The sequence below is a fragment of the Hirundo rustica genome, chromosome 3 (genome assembly GCF_015227805.2).
Source record: "Hirundo rustica isolate bHirRus1 chromosome 3, bHirRus1.pri.v3, whole genome shotgun sequence".
Classification (NCBI taxonomy): domain Eukaryota; kingdom Metazoa; phylum Chordata; class Aves; order Passeriformes; family Hirundinidae; genus Hirundo; species Hirundo rustica.
Genome location: NC_053452.1, coordinates 8,591,243 through 8,617,509, shown reverse-complemented (window position 1 = coordinate 8,617,509; position 26,267 = coordinate 8,591,243). Strand labels below are relative to the sequence as shown.

Sequence of the window (26,267 nt, the reverse complement as noted above, 5' to 3'; positions counted from 1 at the left end):
AGTGTTGTCTCTGTTTTCTCCAGCTCTGAATGCACTGCTAACTATTTTTAGGGCGAAGCACTCATGTCTTACAAGCAGTGGTCAGTTTCCAGTATAGATCCCAGACCTGCAGAGGTGTCCTCTTTGAAACCCAGAGGCATGAGGAATCTGCCAAGGCTTAGAGTGTCACTGCAGACCCAAAGCTCAGATGGCACTCGATGAAGGAGCTGCCACAGGGAGATGGGAATGGATGGCTTGGAAGAGCACAAGGCATGCACTGAGGCTGATGCTGGCCTCCATGCACAGCCCTGCTCCAAAGGCCAGCTCCCAGCCCTTCAGCTTCTTTAGCCAGAAGAGACAAAAGCAGGTCAAGGCGATGGCCTCTCCTGAGGATGGCAAGCTGTTGTGACCTGCCAGGGCAAGGTGAGCACACCCTGCACCTGCCTGGGCTGCCACTTGCCTTTCCTGGAGTCCCTCACCCTGCTCTGCACAGGGATCTTCTGTTACTTGTTAATCAGGCTGGAGAGGCTTTCTTCTGTAGCTTCCTAGGGCTGCCTGTGAGCTCCCTCTCTGTGATGAGGGAGATACCAAAGCCACCAGCCAAAGTGGAGCACAACTCCATGATTCCCTGTGCTCCCTCCTTCGGCTCATTGCATTGCAGGACAACTGCTGCTTATTCATCTGTGAATTTATTTTCCATCCTGCAATTTTCATTCAAGCTTAGGATGAAAGCAGCTGCTGTTGTGTACATAATAAGGATTTTCAAATCATAATAAGGATCTTCCTAGACTTTTTGAGAGTCTTTCTCATAATTCATGCTGAAATTTTATCCTGAAGTTGTCTAGTTTCTGACAGGTTGTTTGCAGGGGTAATGTCTTTAGTCCTAGATGGAATTGAGGGAGGAGAAGAAGAGAAGGGATAGAGACAGAGAGACCAACACTAGCAGATGGATTCTCCCTTTCTCATCCTTATATTTCTGTGCCCCAGCCTAGTGTCTGACTATTTCTATGACATTCCTGGTCATGTGGGAATCCAAGATCCAAGCAATGACTGTGCTTGGTTGAGATCAGTTGCTTGCCCTTGGGTTTCCACCTCTTCCAGGCAAATGTCCTGTTTTGAAGGATGAGGAGCTCCTCGTGGCCTTCAAAATTCACAGCACAACTAATGTTGAACGCTCAGAAACCCTCCTAGCTGGAGTTTCCTAGCTAATGCTATTTATATCAACTTTTCCCTTCTACTTTAACTGAGAGAGGATCAAAGCACCGGGAGCAGAGAGCTGTCATTACACAGGCTAGGAATTCTGTATTCCCACCTCAGATTTTGATTCAGTTTGGGGCTCATGTGGAATTCCTCTGAGGCCAGGTGGGTTTGGATGTCAAATCCAGAAAACAATGTTCCTGTGTCATGCGATGTGGGTGTGTCACAATCTCTTTGACTTTGCCCCTCTTTTACCTGACCAGGCTGTGCTCCAGCTCAGCTGCACTTCCACTGGACTTGAGCTCAGCCTCAGTTCCTGTAAGGAATACAAAGTCCAGCCAATGCTTCTGCCTTTCAGGTTCCACTAAGAGCATTTCCAGTAGCTCTGCTAGTGAATATTAAAATCTCCTTACTGCCAATAAAACCCTAATGATCTGTGCTTCAAGGGTACCTTTGGTGCGATGATCTCAAAGCAAATCACATCAATTCAGGGTTATGCCACACCCATGCTGTGGAAGGAAACACTGAATGCATGGAGAAATGAATCCTACCTTCACTGGCAAACGGTGCCATAATGGATGGTGCCTTATTCTGAGGGCCCAGAGCCTGGCACTGATGGAGGTGTGAGAGATCCAAACTAAAACAGGTGTTACGGCATCTTCAGCAAGCCACCTTTGTTACTCTGGTGAGTCCAAATCAAACACTTCATTTGAAAGTTCCCATGGAGAAGAGACCCGAAGCAAACTTTTCCTGAAACTTGCCCCAGAACAAAGTCAGCTGCACTTGCAGGCTGCGAGCAGCAGGTTCCATGTGCACTGCTGCAAACCTGACATAAATCAGAAGGTGTTTGCAGCACTCAGCTGGAACTGGGGTAAAGAAAAGGGCTGTGCATCCCCCACTTTATTTGGGCGGGATCCCATGGTTTATCAGGCCGTGTACAGCCCCTGCACACGGGGTTCCCTCTACGGGAAGCTGTGGCTGCTCCCACCAGCAGGCAGAGGTGGAAATCCAGCCCAGAGGCACCACCCTGCCCCAGCCTAGTGCTGAGGGCTTGGCCCATAGGTCTTTGGGAGAAGAAAGGTCACAGACAACTTTGGTTCTGGGGTCTCCACTCTGCAGTGGGTTTTGGCTGAGAAGGCACTTCAGCCATTTATGACTAGCTTGAGTGCTCTTGTCCTGTCCTGCATCCCTGAGTGGTGGCATGCACAGGGGCACAGAAGGGTGAGAGGCAGGGCTGGGAATATGTCAGGTCAGCATCTGACTTTCAGTGCAGTACATGCAAACTCTGCAGGGTTACGCTAGAAAAGCCTTCCCTCCCATGCCATGCTTTGTCCTGAGCACTGGTGGCAGTGGGACTTACACCTTGGAGTATCTTTGGAAGTATTTAAATGGACAGTTGTGACAGAGGAAGGAGAAAATGGCTTCTCTCCAACCACTCCAGGTGAGGAATATTTTCTGCAAACTGCCATAAGATGTGATGCTTCTTTAAGGCTCACACCTCCTTGAACATGGGTCTCTACGGGATGGATTTCTCTCCCTGTTGACTGAGTTCCTTGCAGTACAAGTGATGGACAAAGCAGGCAGTTCAATGGAAAAAGTTGTCCACTTGGGCAAACATCTGCATGTGACCAGAGGCTTCTGTGTTAATCTCACCCTCTCGCAGTTCTGGGTTATCCTTTCATGTGAGTCATAGTTTGTATCTATACAAAGAGAAGCTTTAAACTGCCTCAAGTGAGGTATTTTTCCAGTACTTTAGCACTAATTAATCATTAAAGTGCCAAGATCAAAGAGTGGGGAACTACAATGTTGGTATGTTCTTACGATCACATTGTGGCCAGTCCCTCTCACAAATCCTGGTACTTCGTGAGTTTCAAATCAAATCTCCCATGGAGAATGATTTGTCAACAAGATGGTGGGCTGCTTTTCTTTGCACCTTTCAGAAATGAGGGGAGCTTTGACTCCATGAGGAATGCAGGGTCAGCCCACAATAAAAAGACCAACCATCATTTTGGACATCTTGGCACCCAAACAAGCCAATGATTTAGGCATGGTTATTAAAACCCAGCCTTAGGGAGTGAGACTCCCTGTCCTGAAGATCTGGTAGCTCAGTCAGAGAAGCAGTGAAATGGTGGGAGCCTGGAGTTTGTTCCAGAGGTAAGGGTGTAAACCTCACTGTGAGCCAGCAAGACTTACTATTGAAGTGCTTAAGTTACTTCTGAAAGTGAAGCTTTTAAAATAATGCTGCTGCTTTTGAGAAAAACGTAGCCTAAGGCCGCGACTTCAGCGAAGCGTGAACCTCAGTGCTCCGTGGCTGTTGTCTCCTCACTGGGCCAGTCCTGGCACCCAGGGATGCTCCAACTGCAGGCAGAGGCGTGGGCACGGCCGGGGCTGTGCCTCGGCTTGCTCTGATCCCTGCTCCTTCCCAGAGCCGGCACGGGGTCCTGCCTCCTGCAGTAGCCACAGGGCTCACTTTCCCTCTCCGGTGGGGTTAACTGCCGTGAAATCTGCAGCACCCAAATGCTCGGGATCTGGGGAAAACCGGCTCTCATGCCCGTGGCTTATCAAAGACGGAGAGGGCAGCACAGGGAATGCAAACTGGTCCTGCTGCTGGTGCCCACCCGTGCATGGGAACACCCGAGTCTGGCTGCTCTGGAGGAAAGGCAGGGGGTTGTTTTGCTTTTGTGGGGACTGAGCACACCAAAAGGCTCGGTGTTTTGTGTCTGGAGCAGGAGAGACTGGGGAACAGCAAGCCAGAGGTGAGGCTGGGATTGAGGGAAGGGCAGGGCAAGACAAGCACGAGCCAGCAGCACAAGTAACAAAGCATCTGCAATATTAATGGCCAGTAATAGTTGTCCTAGAAGCAGATGGAATGGAGCAATAGCATTTCTGAAATGGCTATTTTTTTCCCTATAATATGGGAAGTTTGCAAAGGCCACTATTCCTCCTTTAAAAAAAAAAAAAAAAAAAAAAAAAACCAACAAAAAACCCCCACCTCCTTTCTGCTCTCTTTCATTCTTTCTCTTGTGGGATGCCTGGGACTTGACAGAGTGGGCTCTTGTCCAACATTTGTTCTGACCTAGATTTTAATCTCTGCTTTTTTCCCCTTACCTTCTGCTTAGCTGGCTACTACCTCTAGAACACATGCATATAATCTATAAAACATTCGTGTTTTCCAATCGTTTTAATTTCTATTTTCAGGAGATACTCAAGACTGCAAGAAAAGGTTTTAAACTGCAGTGACCATAAATGTTTTGGGCTGCCAGGGCCACCTAAATAAATAGAACAGCTAAGGGATGTGCAGAGTTTTATTTTGTAACCCTGTGGTTGTGACTGATCAAAAGCAAAGACAAAAGAAGGGAACAAACTTACACCCTGGGAACACCGGTACCTGTCAGTGACTGCAGGGCACATTTTGGAAGAGCAAAGGTGTTGTGAAAAGTCAGGTGTGGAGGGTCCTGATAACCTGTGCAGTTTATTGAAAAAAATACTTGGTGGGAAGAGTGTCTGTCTGGTGGGAAGCTGGAAACACTGTTTTTCCTAAGGAAAGGCAGAGCAGGCCATTCCCTGCCGGGGGTTAGAATCGCCTGGCTGTCACATCTTTGTGCTGCCAAGGACCACAGCCTTCCCCAGCAAGGAGGTGAAGGCTCGGGGAGAGCTGAGCTTTCCCAAGGCAAGGAGCTCTGCCCTGCTGGCTCACCTGGCCCTTCTGCACGGGGGACAGGTGTTGGGGAGGATTTCCCAGTGCGTGCCAGGCTCATGGCAGCACTGGTCAAGCACAGAGCAACCCCAGCCCTCGGGCAGCCCTGAGCAGCAGCACCCTGGGGGTTTATCCCTCTCCCTCCCCTCCAAACCCACCGAGCCACGTGTGTGCACACCCCACATTCTATGGCCACTGCCTGAAGAGGAGGAGGTGACAGTGCAGCCCTACCGCCCCTCTCCTTTAGGTGTGCACCACCCAGCCTAATTCATCCGCTAATCCTGTTTGATGAGCCAGAAAGAATGTTTCAATGATGTTTCATCCCTCGGTAATTTTGTTAACCTCTCCTGGCAACAACAACAAAAAAAGGGCAGGTAATGAAGTTGGTTGAAGGAGTGTAAAACCTAGAGAGCGTTTGGGAAGAGTTCAGAGGCGTTCGCAGGATTTCTCCACATGGCTCCTCACTTCATCTGGGACATGGGAAAAAACCCAACCAAGCTTGTGGGATACTAATTCAGTCCTTGGTTTCTTTCCTGTATCGATTCCGCTAACTGTGCCTTAAATTTGGGACAGATGCACAATGGTTTTATGATGTGGTACTTTGAGGAAGCCTGGGCTAGATCTAACAGATGCTCTGCTCCTTGGTGGAGCTTGGGATGCTCCAGCTATTCCCTATGCTTCTGTGGGAATGCCTTTGGCAGGAATGAATGGTTGGGGGTACCAAGTGGGTGAGAGGAGCAGAACACTTTCTGACACACCAGGTTTTGCAGGGCACCTTCCCTTGTTTGGGCAGAAAACATCAGGTTTTCCTGAGTCAGTTGTGTACTGCTGCAGGAACCACATTCATACATTTCCAGGGCACATCCTGCTCCTTGTCCAACTGGACAAAACAGGCAAAGAGAGTTTGTGCTCATCCCAGGGTCTCATTCCTCCCCACAACTCATGAGTCCAGTTTAGCGCTCAGCACTATCTTCCAATCAAAACCCAATCACGAGACTGTCCTGTTCCTTTCTGATCATGTCACATCCCAAAAGATTTGTGGAGGATCAAACAAATCTCCTGTGTTTTCATTTGCTAAGCTCAGTCAAGTGATACAAAGCCCAGAGTGCTTTTTCTGCCAATCTGAATTTGCAGTGATTAAATTGAACTCTTGTGAGGGTTAATTTTCATGGATAGATATGAATAATTATCAGTTAATATGCTTAAGAATCATAAGGAATATTTGGTAGTCTTTACAGCTACTTAGCTAACTGAAATTGGCATAATTCTTTTGAATTTAGGCTCTGCAATTCAGTGTTGTCTCTCTCTTTTTTTTTTTGTTCTCTCCTAATAATCTGATTCCTGTCTTCACATCTTTTCTCCTCTTTACCCAGCATTTTTTTCTCAGCTCAAATTGTTTTGTCATCACCTGTTCTTTAATCTGCCAGCTGATCCAGAGATTGAGAATGTTGAGAAGACTAAAACCAAGGACTCTGTGCATTTGTTTGTATGTATAATTTAAAAACAGAATTCAAAAATACCCTCCTAAGGCAGTGAGTTTATCACAGTATTAAACTTCCTACCCTCATTGCTACTGTGCAGGAGTGTGGGGCTGAGTGAGCAAACACTCAACACCAGCCTGTTGAGCTACATGCACTTTATGTAATAAATAAATGTACAATCTATTTATTATATATTTAAAAGACAAATTATTGGGGTTTGTACAGGACTAAATGACTACAGCTAGTGCAATGCAGCGTGGCAAATTGGGATGCAACAGTTTGTGTGCTGAAGACAAACCATTCCAGTGGAACACAGAGTTTGCCCATTTTTTTCTGTGCTTTTGATAAATGCAAATAGCTTGAAAAGTTCTCTGTATAGGACAGAACCACAGCGATTTCACTAAATTCACTAAAAATTAAGGGAAATACAGTCAAATATTCTCAAAGAGTAGCATAAACCCAGCAACTTGTGACTCAGGACAGTTAAATTTCAAGTGAGACACAAGATACCTATTAGACAAATACATTTCTGCCTAGGATTCATCCAGGGAAAAACTTCTTTTACAGCAGAAACATTCTAAAATACAATTTACCCCCTATTTGTATCTGTCTTGTTAGCTGAGCAGCCGTGGTGCTGACAAACTCAAATTTGTGCGCTCGCAGGGGCGTCAGCCGTCGCTGTGTTCATGTGCCTGAGGTGCTACCAGGAGAGACCATTACCGACAGCTCATTTTTTCCTTCCCAACTGCTTGGTCCCTGAATCCCTCAAGGGAGCCAGCAGTAACTCCTCTCCAAGAGGCTGACAGGCACACTTCCCTTTGGGATGTGATCATACCAGCAGGGTCTCCCCTGAAGCCCTGCCCGCACAGCTCTCTGTGCTGCGGCAGATGGGAGATGCTCCCTGGCTGCTTTCCAAAGCCGGGCATAGGAAGATGTGCAGAGGGCGTGTTATCATTTTCCTGGCCATTGCAGGTGCAAAGAATTCAGTAACAATATTTGTTCTGGAGCCAAATTGCTCTCAGACTGCCTCTGATGTTTATTCAGTTGAGGAGAATTACCCAGCTCTTGGGCTGTGCAAGTCACCGGGTAAGAATTCCCAGACAGGGTATTTTTCTTCCTTCTCTTTTATTCCCCTTTGAAACGTGTGTCTAGACAAGTGACAGGCAAACGTCAAATGGCTTGGCTGCATAGGTGAATGGTACCTGAATATTTCCTCCCTCAGTCCAGCCCCCTGAATGCACTCCACCTGCCCCAGTTCCTGGAAACTGGGCTGAGAGCCTCAGGAGAACAGCCCGTCTTGGGAGCTTTTCATCTCCTCCTGCTGTTGGGGAGTTCCAAGACTTTGAAGCCACAGAGCTTTTGCAAATACTTTGCTCTTTGGATTTCAGATTCTGTTGCAAACCAAGAAACAACCAGGAAGCACAAAATGGTAAAAAAAATTTAAATACATATGTATATTACTGGCCAGCCCTCCAAACCTTAACATAAGAGAAAGCTGTTCTTAGTTCAAATTAAATTAAAATTAAAATTAAAATTAAAAATGCAGTTTGATGACAGAAGAAGTGTTTGAATCCCCTTTAAGCTCATTTAGGCTTGGAGCTTACTGCCAGTAGCAGGCTGCCCTGATGCCTGTGGCACAGAGCACTGCAAACATTGCATATTCCCATGGAATGGACCATGCAGGACATCTTACTGGAAAAGCTCACGGTTGTGGTTACAGGCTCTTTTTGCTGAGCTGGGCAGTTGAACAAATCCATTTGATTCCAGTAGGATTTCACATGGGTTAAGTCGGTGGCTGGGCCAATGGCAACATTTGCAGAACTGGATCAATACATTCCTGCTCTAAATAAAAACAGAGCCAGGGCTATTTACTGGAAACAGTTAATTAAGGGTGAGTGAAGGCAGTCAGGAGTCTGTTAAATTGTCTGTCCATCCATTTGGTTACTTTTTTGTCCAACCAGTGCTGCAGCTGCTCCTACCCTCTGGGCAATGGATAACCAAGTGCTTTGGTAGAGTCTGTCCCATTTATAATATGTCATAATTTTAAAGATTATTTTGGATGTGGGTTTTGTTTTAGCAAGTCCTCCTAGGAACATGCTCCTCCTCAGCTGGGACACTTCCCTCAAGTTTTATTCTGACATGGAGGTAGGAAGGGGGTGGGAGAGGCCTGGTTCAAAAGGCAGAGCTTTGGTGTGGCTCTGGTCTCTCCAGCACAAAGCCAAAGTGTCGAACTCAGGGTGGAAGCAGAGGTTCACTGCCATAAATTAGGTAGGAATAGGGAAAACCACTGATTTCTGCCATCCAGCAGTTCATTCCTGTTCTTATTCTTCAATTAGCAATCTATAAAAGAACTATTACAAGACTTGACTCTTCTCTCCAGAGCCAATAACATCCCCTGTGCCAGGCGGAGCAATAATTCAAAATAGGACAGACCTAGGAGAGAGTTAGATGGGGTTAAGAAGCAAATTCCAGAATTCCAGCTCCACTGTACCTGGTTTCTTACTGCCAAAGGCTGAGTAAGGAGAAACTCAATATTGCTGCTCTGCAGCAACACTGGAAGATTGTAATTTCCATTCCATTCAAATTTTAACATGAAAAAAAAAGTATTTATGTGGCTTGATAAGTTCCACGCGTCCTTCCCACCTGTTTCCATTTTAATGCAAAAATAGAAACTCTTTAGTTTGTATCTTGTTTCCAAGTTGGCAGAAGTCCCCAGGTCGCTCAGTACTGCTGTAACTTAAGAGTATGATGTAGCTCTGTGTCTCTGCCTAGAGAATGAAAGAAGAACTCTTAAGGCAAATGGGTGTAGTGGTGCAAGACTGGTTATAGATGCCACAGATGGGCTTAAGCTGGAATTAGAGCCAGGTTCCCAACTACTGTTTGGAAAGGACATCAGAAAATCTGTTTATAAGGGAAAAGAAGATTATATAAAAAATATGTTTCTGCCTAAGAAATGAATACTTAGCCCAAAAGAATGTAGGTAACCAAAGACCACCCTAAAAACCCTGTCCTTTGTTCAGTGTTACCAATCCAAGGGGAGCCTCTGAGCTGCCCAAGCCTGAGGGGCTGCTTCACATACGGCTTGACAACATGGAGAAAGGCTCTTTTAAAAACTGTGGGTGATGGCAAGAATAAAAGACTTTAGTGAATAATCCTGAATGAGGAGCAAGCATTTAAACAAAGAGGCACTGTGGAATTTACAGACAAATGCATGAATTGGTCTGTTGTAAAATGGACGGCATTTTACTCAAGGGTGCGGTAGACACTTTCAGCCTTTCAAATTTCCACCAAGCGTTAGAGGCTAAGTGCTAAAGAAGATAAAATAAGAGAGATGCTAATCAGTGATGGGATTGGATCCATCCTGAGAGTTTTGACAGGTTCAGGCTGGACATCAGCAGGAATTTCATCAGTGGCAAGGCTGGTAAACATTGCAGTGGGCTGCCCAGGGAGATGGGCCAGTGTCCTTAGAGACATTCAAGAAATGTGGCACTCAGTGCCACTGTCTGGTTGACAAGGCAGTGATCAAGGTTGGATCAATGATCTCAGAAGTATTTTTGAACCTCAGTGATTCTGCAGTAGGATGTGTGATAATTGATGCATTATCCCATCTCCAGCACACCAGGATTGGCTTCAGTGCTGAGATCATTGTCCTGCAGCTGGTCAAAGGCACAGCAGCAGAACAGGAAAATTCAGGAGGACAGTCTGGAAGTCCCTGCACCTCCATCACCTCCCACCCAGCCACATCAGACCTCCCTTTCTGTGCACAGAAATGACAGCACCAGCACGGCAGGGCGCTGATGTCACATGTGCAGGTTCTATTGCACTGCAGGAGCACTGATTGCTTTTATGTGCTTTGGAGTCAATGAGAAGAAAAAGAAAAAGTAAAAAAGAAATGTTCTGCCTCAGCTCTTTGGCAGAAGAGCAATAATTTCAGTGCACATTTCCCCCCACCGATGCTCTGCTGGGTTACAGCAGTGGTGTTGCCTGCAATGAAACACTGCAGCTGTGCTCTGCTCCGCCTGAGATGGGAATGAAATGTTCTCTCCTCCTCTTGTTTGCAACACGGGCAACAGAATTTTGGATTACATTACCTGAGTGGTCAACATCCAAATTATTTGTCCAGATGTAGTGCAGCAGGGTAAAGAATACCACCCCAAAAACATGTGCTGTTACTTCAAATATGTATCTGAGTATTTCCACGCTTGCAGCTCTCCTGTGTGTCTAGTGATTCCCACTGATTATATAACCGTGTGTTTTATTCTGCTCTTTAAAAAAAAAGATTCAACACATTTTTATGACATGCTAGATCAGCTAAAATAACACATCCTGCCCTGATTGAACTTAATGCCACCACCCCTGATTCAGGATTAGGCCCCAGTGAGGAAAAGTGGAAGTGTGTGGAGGTGGTTGGGACTGTAAATGCAGTCCTTCTACACTGGGGACACACTGATCTCATTTAGTACAGAAATAATATTTTTCCATGACCTGGATGTACACAGATGGTCCAATCCTGCATAGTAGAGGAAAAGCTCCTGCTGAATGAAGTAGAGGAAAATCAGGTTGAAGATTTGGGATTGCAATTGAGATCACTACAGCAAGATCACTGTGGCTGCAAATACACAGATGTTGCAGTTTTTCTTTGGAAAAAGTTGTGGTCCAAACATGGTGCTCAACTCACAGCAAGAATTGTACAATTCCTGCAGTACATCTCAGCTCCCCTCCCACTGAGGCTCTCTGCAAGCACCAGGGTCATATCTGGGATACAGCTCTGCAGTGGCTGATCTGCATGTCCAGCAAACAGGTTCTCCAGGTGCAAGGTGGTGCACGGAGCAACACCCAGAGGGGCAACACTCAGAAACTCCTGATAACTCCGTGTGGCACCACAACAGAGCCAGGGCAGACCTGAGTCACAGTGCTCAGGGATGCTTCCCAAACACACAGCTTTCAAGGATGAGGCACGAGTTGAGTCTCAGGTGAAGTTTATCGCAAGTTTGGCCCTTCCTGCCACACCCTGCAACAGCCGACTGACGGAGAGGTGAGAACGACGTGGGGTAACAGAGCAGAGGCGACATTTTGTGACACAAGGAAATGACCTGGCAATGCTAACTGCCAGGTGGGGTTTCACACTGCCATGAGGGCTAAGCCTCCAGGAGAACTGGATCTGTACCATGGTGCAGCAATGGGAAAAATCTCTTCAGCCAGAGTGTGCAAGCAGGGCACCTTCGGGTGAACTTGCTTCCAGTGTAGCTGAGAATTTTCATTCTGGAAAATGGGTATTTTCCAGACACCCCAAGCCAAGCGCACTTCTCAGCTCTCCTGCAATAGGGCATTCGGGACAGATTCTGTGGGTGTGGTTGGTGAACTTTAGGAATTCAGCGCCAAAGGCGTGCAGTTCACCTGTAAACAGAAGTGAATCTGTATCTGGTAATAAAAGGCGCTGCTGTAGCCGAGTCTTTCTGTGTTCCACGATCTGCACAACCAACAGGGACGGACCGTGAGTCATTAAAAATAATAAGCCGAAGAATGACATACCCCTGCCTGGGGAATGAAATCCTTGACACACCAGATGTGCCTTCTTATTGCTGATTTCTCCTGCTTACCCACTCAATATTGATAACAAGCTCAGAGGAGTTCAGAGAGTCGTGCCAATAAACACAAATGCCTAGAAACCGTCTGCAACAAGGCTTCATGATAAGAGATGCGAAACGAAAGTTCTTTCCAGCAGTTATAAGGAGTTAAAAGCTGTCTCTTTGGAGGATGGGTATAAATCTCTGAACATTCAGTCACTGGAGGTCACTGGTGGGTCCCCTCAAGGCCTTGGCTGGTGTCTGCCACACGTCTTTGTGTGAGAGAGGTTTCACACATTACTTAGAACTAAGTTCTTGTTGAAATACTAATTTGACAGTGTTCAGACATATTCATAAATAGTCTGGTAAAAAGATGAACAGAAAGAAGAGAAAATTTGCAGATGATGCAAATCTGGCCACAAAGCACTGCTGAAAGGGTTCATGATCCCGAGTGGCTGGGCAGTGAAATGGCTGATGCAGGGCAGCGTCAACAAAGGCACAGCACGTGCAGAACACTCACCCTCACTGTACATCCACACAGATGAGCCCTAAAAATAGCATTGAGCAAAGAGAGCTGGGAGGCCTCTGCAAATGTCATTTAAAGTCCATCAGAAGAGACAACAATCGTGTTAGGAATGAGCTGGCAAAGAGGCAGGAACAAATCAGAAGACATCATCACAGCACTCCTCGGTGAAACAGCATCTCCATGGTAGCATGTTTTCTGGCCATGGAACTCCAGAAGAGCTGGGCTGAACTGGAAAGCACAGGAAGGAAAGCATTCAGGATGAGGAGAGGCGGGCAACAGCTTCCACAAAGATGGAAAAAGAAGCAGATGAGAAGCCTTCAGGGTGGAAAGGAGTGACCAAAGCAGGAGGTTTGGTAAAAGTCTGTCAGATCATGACTGACACAGAAAAGAGCAAATAGGAACTGGTTGTTTACTGGTTCTCCTAGGAATTAGAGGGACCTGGTGGCACTGTGAAACAAGAAGGTTTAAACCAACAGAAGGAAGTACTTTTTCATACAAAGCATAATTAAATTGTGGAACTCATTGTTACAGGATGTTGTGGAGGCCAAAAGTTATAAATGGCTTGAGAAAGGGATCAAAAACATTTGAAGAGGATGGATCCATGGGTGGCTGTTAAAACACGCTGGTTTGGAGGCAGCCTCTGCTTTGGGAAGTCCATAAACCACGGATTACCTGGAGCAAGGAGGGTACAGCAGGGGAGGGATTGATTCTGCATTGTCTGCATCACCTCCTGGGAGATGGGACACTGGGAGGTGGGACACTGGCCCATGTGGCCTTTTGCTGTGACACTGGCCAGGTCTCAGCTCTGCTGTCGCTTCGTACCTTAATTAAAAAAAAAAAAAAAAAAAAAAGCCCAAAAGCAACAAAAACACAACCTAAAACAGAAGAGGGGGAAGAGGCAGCCTCAGCCCTCCAAACACTGTTAGTAGGCAGCCTGGTAGTTGTTTTATTTTCTTTAGAGTGGACTTTGTGTTGGAAGTGGCAGGAAGCCATGAACCACAAAAATAAAATCATTCTAACCCTAGTGCTAAGTAAGGAAAACAAAGATGGCTCAGCAATTAGCAGCATTATATATGTTAGTACTAAGTAACAACAGATGTCAGGACTTGAGCCCTTTGCATTCCTTGCAATCCTTTGGAAACCAAAGCCTTTTGACGTCGCTATACATTATTGCAGTTATTTTGGGGCTGGGAGAACAGCAAAGACTCTTTGAAAGCTGCAATATGTAGGTTGCTAGGACTGGTTGGGTCTTACCTGCATCTCCCTCCCCATCCTGTATCCCTGTGCTGCCTTCCCGGGCTGGTGTGTGCTGTAAACCCTGCTCTGTAAAGACATGCGCTGGCCATGAGTCATTAGCAAGCATGCGAAGCTAATTGGCAAAATACTCATAAAAGATTTTGAAGGTGGGTTAATTACAATTCATTACACTGTGAACTGTCCCCAGGCTATTGTTAAAAAATGCAGGAGTTTCAAGGTCCAGTATTTTATGATTCATTTTGCCATGCAGTGAAAAACAGACTCTATATCAAACTACATTCATTATAGTTAAGACCACAAAATCTTTATTGGTTTTCCCAACATTCCCTCCTTGTTATATGCATTCATATGGACTGCACATTTCTAGCAATTGGCAAGAAGGCATGAAATAAAATTTATTATATTTTCTTACCTTCTACTTGATGCAACCTTAAAAACTGCCTGTTCTCATTGCTTTCCCTCTTCCCAACTCAATTTGAGCTGATAGGATGGGACATTGAAAATAAACACAGCAATGACTGGAACAACTTTGCCACACCGACGATTTAGTGTGATGAACCCGGATGCTGCATGTGCACACAGGAATTTCAGCTCCAAAAGGATACCATTAATGAAACAGGAATATTATAATAGTCCTTCTAGTATAATAGATAATTAAAAAAAAAAATCAGAATAGACACAATTTTACCAGTCACTGGTATTTCCAGATGGAGGCTCTTGTAGCTAAGCCCAGGATGCACCTTCAGAGAGACAAAGGAATCACTTTACTCACATGAGTGATACTCCCCACATGCTCTGCTGGACCTTTGTCTCCTCAGAGCCAAATTCTCCAGCTTATAAAAGAAGATAACAGAGCCTTTGACTGTCTTTGCTGATGCCAGGACTGTCAAATACTAGTGAGTAACTTGGTGTAATTCTCAATACTGCTGTGTTGAGAAAAATTTAATAGAGGACACAGCTGTGACCCCTGTGGGAGCAAAGCCAAGTGCTGCTCATCAGTGCCACCTTTGTGCCCTTCTCTGGGGTGCTCCCTATCCCCTTGTGCTGGCTGGCACTTGGGCTCTCCTTTGAGGCTTAAATGGTGCCATTCAGCCAGGCTTTGCTGAGCTCTGCTTCTGCAAATCCAGGGGACTCTCCTGGGCTGGTCCTGCCTGCGTGTGACTGCACCCAGTCCTGCTCTGCAGGTACAAATATGTCCCTCAGAGAGTCATTCCTGGCTTGGCTGAGCTAATTTTGGGGTTAGCACATAAACATATCATTATTGCAAAGTAAATGATGGAGGTAGCCAGGGACTACGGCTCTCCCCCATGAAAAATGTTGATGACATGGATGGATTTGGTTCTTTCAGTTAATATTTTACTTTTTGACTTTTTTGAGGTGATGGGGAGAGGGGGAATACTGAAGAAATCTCTCACTCAGGCAATCATTTAATTGCTGGTCTTTGTTTTTTCTTGTTGAAACCTCTAAATCTTTCGGTGAAACTGGACATTTTTGGAGGCAAAGTTTTTCATTCAATTGAAAAATGCCTTCTCCGTTACGAAAGAATATTAATAGTAAAAACCAACCCAAACCCTTCCAGCTCGAAACTGGCCACCTGGGAATATCAGTTTGTTCTGGTAAGACTCCGTAATGGATTTATTGCAGCAAGCAATGTTTTTGTTTGCATTAACGTAGTGTGAAGTGATAAATATCTTGGGTTGGTTCTTTTGTCTGAGGTTTCTCTGGGAAACTGAATTTTCTTAAATGACAGTGTCAGAACTGCCATATTTATTAGGGCCAGGACTCTGGTTCCCAGCAGAGATGTGCAGAGAAGAGAGAAAACTGACCTGAGCACTTCTGATACTCGCCCTAGGTGTTTTGCCAGGCCCCACATCTGCTCTGTCACCCTGGGGCCGATCCCTTTCCGAATGATGCCAGTGGAAGCTGAGGCATTGGGAACGGAGCTCGAGGGATCACCTGTGCCACAGGATTTACAATGGGGGCATTTTCCTACCAGGAGATGCACCACACAGATGTGCCTCCTGCTTCCCCTCCTGAAATGGTCTGGTGGGGACCAAGAACTGGGCAAATCCCAGGTGGTTTTTCCAGCTCAGCAGCCAGAGTTCAGCTGGGTTTCCAAAGCCGGTCGGCGTTGGGAGCAAAGAACTTGGAAATCAGAGTTCAGTGACATGTACTCTGACTAATCTCTGTGCCTGGGACCTAACAACTATATCCAAAAACATTAGCAAATATTCTTTTGCCTTGTTTTGTTTTCGTAAGAGTTATAGCTGTCCCTGTTGCCATCTCACCTGGAAGCAGCACACGGAGCAACTCCGGCAGCTTCGCTTGGTGACATTTAGCAATGTCAGCGCTATCATTGGACAGATGGACCAGTGACTGAAATGGAAACAAAGGAGCAACAAATGAGTGACCAAACTTTTCCAAACTCTCCCAGATATTTGTTTCTAGTGGTGGAGATATTTTGCAAGTGGCAGGTGTCAGCATCAAGTACTGAATTCTTCATTCTCCCTTTGGTCTCATTATAAGCGTGGTATTTGTTTTTAAACTAGGCTGACCTTTTTCATCACTCCTCTTTAGGGTCATTCCTCTGTAAGGCTCACAGATGCTGAATTTGGGCAGGACCTTTTAGCCACAATATAATCTACAGTATATAATATATAATACGTGAGCTCCAAAATTTCAGAGGCTCCATTAAGAATATTGTGCAGAAATTGGGATTTTTGCCACTGGCTTGATTGGCTCTAAAATTATACCCTTGCTGCTCCTTGGAAGTCATCTTTGATTTGGAAATCATCTTGACAAGTGCTGTGATCCATTGCTCTCCAAGGAGATTCCTACTACTTCATTGTTTCAACGAGGCTGTAAATAAGAGAAGAGCTTTACTCATCCAGTGCTCCTCTGGTCCCAGCTCAACTCAGAGTACTCAGGAATGAGCAACAGCAAAACGTTAATCAAATTCCTTTGAATCTCAAAACAAATGTTGAGTAGAGTTTCTCCAAGGCTGCAGAAAACTCTCCATGGGAAACTGACAACATTTCTATTTAACATATTGTCTCAACATTTGGCATCTGTGAATCAACTGGTGAAGTGTTCAGGAAAAGAAAAATATTTTAGACATTAGGAATATATATATCTATGTGAGTTTATACACGTAAAATGTAAACATCCTTCTCTCTCAAACAGACGTACCACCTTATATAAGGTTTTACCTTGCCAACCCTGTGTGTGTATATGTGATATTTATATGTGACAAGAGGAAGGTTTTCAGCCAGTCACCTTCAAGGCAGAGTTGTTTCTCCCTCGTTTGTTTAACAAAGTCCATTTTGACAAATGGGCTCTCCTCACCAGGAGATGGACACCCCAAAATCTTCTCTGGCGTGTTTTGCCTTTGGGATTGGCCATCCCTGTTGGTGCTTCAGTCACTGCCATCACTTAAAGTCTCTGGACTTTTCCATGCAGGTGTTTAGGGAGAGAGCTGGGCCCGCCTGGCCATCTGTGGCAGAAATCCCGTTGACCTCAGCAAACCTGGATTTCGCTCCCAGTCCCTGGCAGATTTTTACAGATATGCAAATAACACACTATCTATCTCCCTTAATTAAAGCCCCCCCCCCCCCCCACTTTTGCACTGTCCATAGTATTAAGCTCCATTTATTTCAATCCCTGCTCTCATTCCAGGCCCAGTGGAAGGACTCCCCTCCTCTGCTTCCATTGAAATTCATCCAGGCTGGTGGAAGTACCTCACTGAAGGTCCCTCATGTAAAGTGCTTCCTCCAGTAAATTCAAAGGGATAAGACATCTCACAACTGGCTTTTAATAACCTTACAAAGAGAAAAGTCTGGCTCAAAGCTGTCGACTTTTTCTCTAGCAGAGAGCGCTGCTCAGAGGTGTGCAGCACTTCCCCTCAGTGAGCCAAACCCTGTGACTCAGAGGAGGGAAAAGTGTCAGAAATGGTTGCACCCACGAGGCACCACTGTCCAACTGTGTGTGACAGTACAGCCACCACCTTTGGAGCCAACAGCTTGCCAGCAGAGATGCCATCTTTGTCACTTCTGACAGCCTTGATGGGATCGCTGCCATGAGGGCACCTGGAGCCCCTCAGTGAATTCAGGTGCCCTGTGTGACCCTTCCCACCGAGAAGATGGAGCAGCAACGCTGGATTTGCTGAGCATGTTTATGTCATGATGAGCACCTCCAGGCAGGGCACTCTTACAGCATTTCTGTACAATGTCTGATAGAAGGCCCTTGCCTCGGCTCAGCCAGTGCTACATGGAGGCAAATAGCAGTGCTTGGCAGGCTGCAGATTTCCAGCTAGAAATCTAACACCAAATAGTTCTCATTCTCTCCTGCTCTTGGCACTTGGCCTTATTCAGGATGATTTTGTTTTGGTTTGTTTTTTTAAAGAAGGTACAAGACCAGGTCCTGAGGGGCCTCTATCTCCGATTCCCATTATGGTTTACATTTCACTCACTGGCAGACTGTCTCAAAAGTGTCCCAGAGTTTCCCCTTCAGATTTTCAACCAGCAGAAAGCAAGACAGCATGACCTCGCTCTGGTCCTGGAGCTGCAGCCGTAATCAGAAGCTTTATGATGAGGTTCAGCTGGAAGAGCAAAGGAGAGCAGAAAAAAAAACCAAAAAAACCCCCAAAAAACCCAAAAAGCAAACCAAAAGAATGCCATCAAAGTCTTTCAAAGTCAGAAATTCATTTTACCTTTGTCAATGGCTGTGGTTTTCAAGGATAAAGATCAAAGTGCTGACCGTGGGCAGAGCTCTGATGAACGCCGAGCTCAGCCTGTGGAAGCCTGGCATTAGTGCCACACTTAGACTGTGTCTAGACGAGCATGGGCTGCTCGTGCCAGCTTTGGCAAACTTGGTACCCGAGCGCTTGCGTCAGAGATGAAGCACAAAGAATGGGGCAGGCACCCAAATTGCAGAGGGGAGAGAGCAGTCAGACTCCAGCAGAGTGGAACTGGACAAAGGAAGTCTAGGGGGAAAAAAAAGGGACAACCAAGCAAAAAAAAACCAACAAAAAACAAAAAACAACCCATAAAAAAGCCACCCCCAGAAAGACAGCTGAGAGGCATCCCATCTTCCAGGTTTTTGCATTGTGATTAATGTACACAGAAAGCTTAGATAATTGGGGGAAGGTAATGCCAAATTTTTATCAATACAGATGAGCTGGCTTCATATTCCTCCAGCCCTTTCATGTGGAAATGAGACTGCATTTGATGGGGCCAAGCCCACGTTTGAAATAGCTCAGCCGGGACGTGCTTGTGGTGAGGGTTCAGGTGCCTGTGCAGAGAATCCTACAGCTGGACCCTTCCTGGGGACAGAGAGTGCCTCCAGCTTCCCGCCTCTTCCTCCTGGGGAGGGCAGAAAGCTCTTGCTCCATGGGATAAACATGCAGCAAGCCTGATGGATTGTGCATGGGACAAGGTGAGTTTAGCTGCTGAGGGGCCCCACGTTCCTCCACATTCTTTTGCACGGACTCTTTAAGGATACCTCGCTGCCACGTGCCAAAGGAGGAGGTGGGTAAATGGGGCAGGACACACACACGGCTCAGCAGCTCGGGTTATTACACCTGGGGCCCTGCACGTGCTTGCTCGGGGGCTGCCGGACACAGGGCTCGGGACACAGGAGAGAGGAGCGATGGCACCATCCCCTGCGTGTGGCACCCTGTGCCCAGCCGAGCCTGAGGCTGCGCTGGCCCCAGGACGCCACACAGGCCGGGCACAGGGATGAGCTCTAGAACCACTGCTGGACAGCCCCAACACCAGAGCATCTCAAAGCTCCCCAGGGCCTTTAAAACAAACATTTCTCCTCGCAGTTACTGCGGCTTCCACCAGCCACAACAAGTTCAAAAGCGACTGCAGATTGATGTGGGCAAACATGATCTCCAGTGGATGAAGACAGAGCAGAGGAAATATTTTCATAAAGCAGCTGGTTTCAGCTGTGCTGCACACCGGGGAGTGTGCTGCCCATTGTCAGGAATATGTTGCAGGACTTGCTGGAAACAGTGAGCTCAGAGACCGCTCACAGCTATTCTCAGTCCTGCTCCTGACTCACCTGCATGGCCTCAGGTGAGTTACTCGCAGATTTGTGCCTTAGTTTACCCACTGGTAGTGGCAGAGATAGTAACAGTCTCACAGAGCGGTGAGAGAATTAGTTAATTAATATTTGGAAAACAGTTTGTGCCTTGACGTCTTTGTGCCTTTGCTTACCCATCAGTAACATCAGAGATAATAACTGTCTCATGGGGAGGTACAAGGATTAATTCATTATTTGAAAAGCAGTTTGAGATTCTTGGATGAAAGGTCCTGTGTGAGTAAAACATATCATTAAAAACATCTCCCGGTCTTCTGTGAAGTTAAAATAAAGCTGTAGCTTCTTAGTCATTCAAATAATTAAACCATAAATACTGTTTATTTTAATCTTCCCTTTAAAAAAATAATCTAATCTACGCAGCGATACCAGCCAAATAATGAAAAATGTTTCAAATTCAGTAGACCTATCAATTTGAAGAGCTTGATTCTTAATTGCTTTTTGATGTCTATCAATGGAAAGTGAGAGCAATTGTATTTATTGATGCTGGGGCAGCTGGGAGGATGCCCACAGCTCCTCTGCCTGCACTCTCTCCTGGGCACAGCAGCTGCAGCCACTCAGGGTTTCTCACACTCTCCTGTTTGACTTGCTAACCAACAGGGAGGTGCAGAACAGCCCATCTTACCATGTGCCAAAGGCAGCTTCCCCCAAAATCGGGGTGCACTGAAGCAGGGCTGCAGGAGCAACTTCTCCTCCAAGGAATTGTGGCAAGGGGACAACTGGAGCAGGAAAAGGCACCGTCAGCCCTCGACTCAGTCAGCCCTTTGCACCCTGGGCAGCTCACAGTGCTCGTCTTTCCTGAAACTCAGCACTGAGTGGGTCCTGCACAGGTCCCCCGGGAGAGAGACCCCACAGCAGAACTGACCAACACTGTACAGGAGCAGCAGGAGGAGGGATGGGGTCTATATTTAAAATCATCTTTTATTTAGAGAAGTACATGCTAAATGTGGAATCCCCTCTGGGGACTTACTGTAAATTGGGGCATAAAATACGTGCATTTGGCCCACAGATCTCTCTTTGTCTCTGTTTCTTGTGCGTGTTTTTGTTTTACAAAGTACATGACTGAAGCAGAGGCTTGCAGGATCAAGTTTTTAATTGAAAGGAGCCTCTTTTAAGGTGTAACTACTGCTGGGAACCTGCTGTGCTGGTCACCCCAACCACCACCCCACAGAGCCTCCCCCAAGCTCAGAGGGCTTTGTCTCACCCTTTCCACAGCCTCCCACTCCTCTCTGCCTGTAGAAGATTTTGCAGTAATCACCAGTAGCCTGTGTGGGAATGTGGGGAGGGAGAAAGGATGTAATTGCCTTCCTGAGCCCCAGTGCTTTCATTAGTTAAATGTCCTCCCATCTTTCCATGCCAGTCCAGCTTCTACTGAATTTCCATCAGGCCAGAAGAGGCCTTTAAGGCTATTTGAAAGCAGCCATCAGATAAAAGCGATTGTCGTCCTCCTTATGCGGCAGGCAGGGAAGCAGACACGGGCAGACTGGTCACACAGGAAGGAGAGAGAGGAGGGACCCGGTGACTCAGAGCTTTTGACTCCCAGCTGTCAGTTTGAGACGCTGCTCCAGCCAAGCATAAAAGCACACGGTTATCTCTCAACTCATGAATAATCCCATTGATTTAAGCCATAAACTCCGGCATCCAGGCCTTCACCGTCTGACTACGTTTACCAAGAGTGGGTAAACAGGAGTACAGGTCTGGATGTTCCTCTTGACTAGAGGAATGGCAGCAAACAGAAGTTTTCCTGGTTCAGGTTTCTAAGAGAACCAGTAATGGAGATCAACAAGTGGCTTGGTCCTCAGGATGAGGAGTCCCTCGGAGGTGATGGTTCATGAGTGAGCTCAGCACCTCCCTGACAATCGTGTTGAGTGTGTGTGTGTGTGATGCTGCTTGGTTACATTGACCTCAGCGATGATTTCCCAAGCACAATGCCCAGGTGATGTGTTCCCAGTCCCCAGGCTTTGCTGGAGGTGAAAGGGGCGTTTGCACACAGGATGATACCCAGTGTCTTTTCCCAACTGGGGTTACTGAGTTCTTAATCCCTGTGCTCACACAGAATTGGGAAATGTCCTAGCTGTGAAGGAATCTCACTCACAACCAGAGACGTCTTTCAAAATTCAAAAACCCAGTTCGGGGTTCAGTTCACTCCCCCATGGCTCCTTCTGGCTTTGGCTTTCTAGGGCTGAGAGATCAAGGGAAAGAAGAAGGAAGCTTTGTTCCTGCAGCTGATGGGAGAGTGAGTGAGGGAAACAACCTAAATTTATGGTGGTGTTGCTACCAGATGGTCGAGCATTGTTCCCTTCTATTATGTAAAGTAATAGTTTCACAGACAAAGTGGAGAGCACCAGAGATACCAGAGCTTTTGGGAAACATATCCCATAGCTGACTGAAAAATGTGTTTTACCTTTACAGGATTTTAGCTTGATGTCTGCTCTTCAGCCCTTCCCCAGAAGGGAAAGGTGTCAACTCTGAGAAAGACTCTGAACCCAATGAAAATGGGGTCATTCTGTTTGCAATTTAAAGGGCAGGCTGTGGGGTCTTGCAGATTGGGACAGGAGCTGGTGGTTTAAGTAAAATATTCAGTAAACCTGAGCAAAGCCCATTTTGCTTCTATTTATGAGAAGCTTTCAGTTTGGTCCTTTGCAGCCTCGTGATCTCTCAGCTGGAGATGTGTGAGCTGAATGGACCAATCCCCATTGCCTAATATGTCCAAATATTCTTCCTGGTCTGCATCCATCTGCTGCCTCATGTCATCATGGCATGTCGACATGAAAACAGAAGGTGTGAATGGAAAGCTACTGCTGCTGGCTTTAGCTCACGACAGCTCAGATACAGGTGCAATGCTCTCCCGGACATTGTGTGAGGCTCAGCGTGTGCTGAAGCAGTGCTGCAACACATTTCTGGGGCTGAGGCTTCCAGGGGGGGTCCAAGATATAAAAACAGGCCAAGCTTCCCTTATGGCTTCCCAATAACTGCAATTCAACTGATTAAGTCTCAGTTAGGAAGGGTGGCCCTTGTCCTCACTCAGAGCTGTGGGGTCTCAGCTCTTGGCTGCTTTTTGAACCACTTCCCTCTGAGACAAGAAGTTCTTTAAGAATCAGTGGCCAATACTGGGTCAAACTCATCCACTTGCATTTGGTTGCAGATTCCCCTAGTGCAGATGCTGGAGTTTATAATCTGCATTTAATTTCCCCCTCTTTCATTTCCCCCCCCTAGGAATACAAGGGGAAACAAAACCAGGAAAGGACAGAAAGGATGGAGGAGCCCCACTTGTGCCTGGCTGCTGGGGACTTGACAGTCTGACTCCTGCTCCAAGCCCTTCCTTCAGACTTCTGCCTGACCTCAGGTAAACTGCACCACAGCTTCCCCATTGCTCAGAAACAGTTAAATACACCACTCATTCCATAGCATTTACAAACCAACAGGTGGGAAGCATCACCTTGGAGTCAGGCACCTGTAAAATTGCTTGCTAAGGTATTTGCTCCCAAATTCAAGGCATGGAAAACCCAAGGGTTTCGTAACAAAATGCGGAAAACCCCCTACAAATATTCCAACCCTCCCTTTCAGACCACACCCCAAAAGCAAGTGAGACTATAATGGCCAAACCCTCCTCTGGCAGGGGGCCAGGGCCAGAGCACCCTTTGCCCAGTCTCAGCCTACTTCAGCCCATGCAAAATCCCCGTGGGAAGAGGCTGGCACAGCCCAGACACTCCATAGCACTGTCCCTTTGCTCATGGCAGCAATGCCAGCTCATTGTGTCTCGGTGTCTGGCCAAAGCGCATGGCAGACGGCTGTCTGAACCTGGGACCTGGGAAAATGGGGATAACATCAGGAAAAAACAAAAACATCTTACGTACCTGCTGCTCCCACCTCATCCCGCTCCGGGAGATGCCTCCTCGCCGTGGACTGAGTCAGCGCCCGGTCTTACGGTCCCTCAGCTCTCCACGGAGCTGCTGCCTGCTCCAGGCTTGGGGCTCTCGGCATGTGGCATCCCGGGTGGTGTGTCCCATCCGTTGCTTCAGGCAGCACTGGGAGCAGTGGCTTGGCTATTGGCACCCTCTTTGGGCTGGTTTGGCCCCCCCGTGTGTGTGACTGCAGCTCCCCAGCGGGTCAGAATGGAACAGCAGCCCCTACCCAGGAGCATTCGCCGGCTCCTTTGAAAAATCTCCCCAGATGTTCATGGGATCTTAGGTTACCACAAAGTATCTGCCTGGATCTGGGCTTTGATTCTCCACTCTGTAGCTTTATTCCAGGCTGGCTGGGGCAGTGCCTTTCCCTCAGAGACCACAACTGACAGTTCTCCTCTCAGGGAGAGGGAGGAATGGGGCAGTGGTTGCATTTTGAGGGTGGGGAGAGGGAGAGGCTGTTTGAGGCCATGGGGCAGCTGCAGGGCTGGTAAGGATGATCAGGAATCACCTTTTTCCTTCTCTGGGTGGGATGGTGAGGTGGATGTCTCACCTCTGCCAGCTGTAACAAACACAGGGGGCTGAACTCCAGCAGTAGATGTGTCACCTCCTCCACCTGGTGAGAATGGCTTCATTCTGCAAAATAAGCACAGACAGAGAAGCTGAAATTGCCAAGTGGGAATTCAGTTTGTATTAACTCTGAGAGCTGGCCAAAGAAGGAGAAAACATCCATCTCAGGAGGGTTTTCAAGATTTGGACACTTGGCTTTACATTTTGGTACGTTCAAATATGATCTGTCAACTCGCATCAAGGGAAACACGGGGAAGAACAAACAACTCAGTCTGCTGAAGTCAGGGCTGCCATGGTGAGAAAGCTCATGAAGCTCATGGCTAAAAACAGGTTAGTCTGAACCCATGATGTGAACACAACTCCACACTCCACAACTGAATATTACGGGGTTCCTTCCTCTCTTGTGCTAAACCCTGGAATATTAGGAAGTGAAATGCAAAACCAGCTCTTAAAAGTAATAATAACATTCCTACCAAAATTAAAGCTCAGCTGTGCAACTTCCACATTTCTCAGCCACGTATTTGTGTTTGAGAAAATTCATGGTAAAGATTTTACTTACCTGAGCTTTGGGTGTCTCCATTATTAGTATGCCACAAACGAATTGAGTGGATGATGTAAAAATGAGTGCCAATAAAATATTTACACCAATTCTTCATCCTGTGTGAAACTTCTTTTATATATATGCATATAAGTAATACTATAAATAATAGGAATTATGCTCATATTTTGTACTAGGGATGTAAACACTGGTCCCAACAGCAGTGGCAAATGAACCACTCACATTTTCTGATTGCATAATTTGCCTAGAGGATGGATACATAATTACACTATAATTAAGTATAATAAACAGAGAAAATGATTTGAGAAGGAAAAATTATCACAGCCTCAACCACATCAGCCAGAAGCTCTCTTCTAATTAAGTTATTTTATTAAACAAAATGTTTTTAAGGTGGGTCTGCTTTGAAATTGTACATTATAGCTCATGTAATGCAATTTACTTTATAAGTAAAACACAGCTTGTGTATGGACAGATGACACCTGATAGGACTCATGAAACACAGAGCCATTGGGTCCAGCCCCGGTGCAGGGAGCAGACCCTGAGTGCTGCTCTGGAAAATTGCAGCCTTTCATGTGCGCTCACTCATGGACTCTTGGTATCTTACTTGTTTGTTTGGGTTTCGTTCTGATTTAAGGGAGAGATGAGAGCACCAGGTAATTCTGATGCTGTCATCCTGTAATGATACAGGGGAGGCAAAGGACAAGAAAAGAGGCAGCTCAAGCTGGCCCAGGTAACCGATGGTGTTTGGAGTTGAGTTTTGAAGCGCTATTCCCTCTCAAAAGCTTTACCCTCACTGGTGGGGCTCGGCGCTTGATGAGACGAGAAAATGATGTTGGCTTTAATGTTGCTGTGGCAGAAGAAATCCAAATCACTGGATCCTGAACTACAGGACTCAGGAGGATGCCCTAATCTCTCCTGTACATGGCAAAGGCCACCACACACCTCCATCTCATTCCTCTTAAAACTACAGCTTGTTTTTTCAAACACTTGTCCCTAGCCACTCAAGGATCACAGGAGCCTTGGGGCATTACTCTTTGGGAAGCTTCTGCTCCTGTTCCCCACCACCACAAAAAGCAAAAAACGTTCAGCTACAAGTTTTAGTCAGAAGATGTCTGGATACATCTGCCTCATTTCCCTTCCTCTTGTAAGTACTTGGAGATTGTAATCAAGCCTAACTTCAAGCCTCTCTCCTGTAAGCTCATTGCCACCTGATACTGATCTCTGCTGGTTTCCTGGCTCTTCAAGGCTCCTCCAGCCTTGCAGTGTTCTTTGGGAAGATCTTTGTATCAGCAACCTGATTTCTTAACTATTCACTCCCTTCTTCAAGGTTTACTTGCAATCGTTTTTAGGCTTCCTTTCATATCATTGTAAGAAACAGCATAACTTCAGTAGCACATCCTGTACAGACAGGTACATGTTGGTGCCTGCTT

At 46.5% G+C, this 26,267-nt stretch overlaps 1 protein-coding gene across 1 annotated transcript in view; it reads left to right on the top strand.

Annotated features, from left to right (window-relative positions):
• Positions 1–23,371, top strand: part of BMP2 (bone morphogenetic protein 2) — a 68,015-nt gene extending 44,644 nt beyond the window's left edge. The window contains exon 5 of the mRNA XM_040060189.2: positions 23,020–23,371. Within this exon, the coding sequence (XP_039916123.1) occupies positions 23,020–23,098 (79 nt within the window). The 3' untranslated portion in view covers positions 23,099–23,371. The remainder of the gene's footprint in view (positions 1–23,019) is intronic.
• Positions 23,372–26,267: the final 2,896 nt, after the last annotated feature.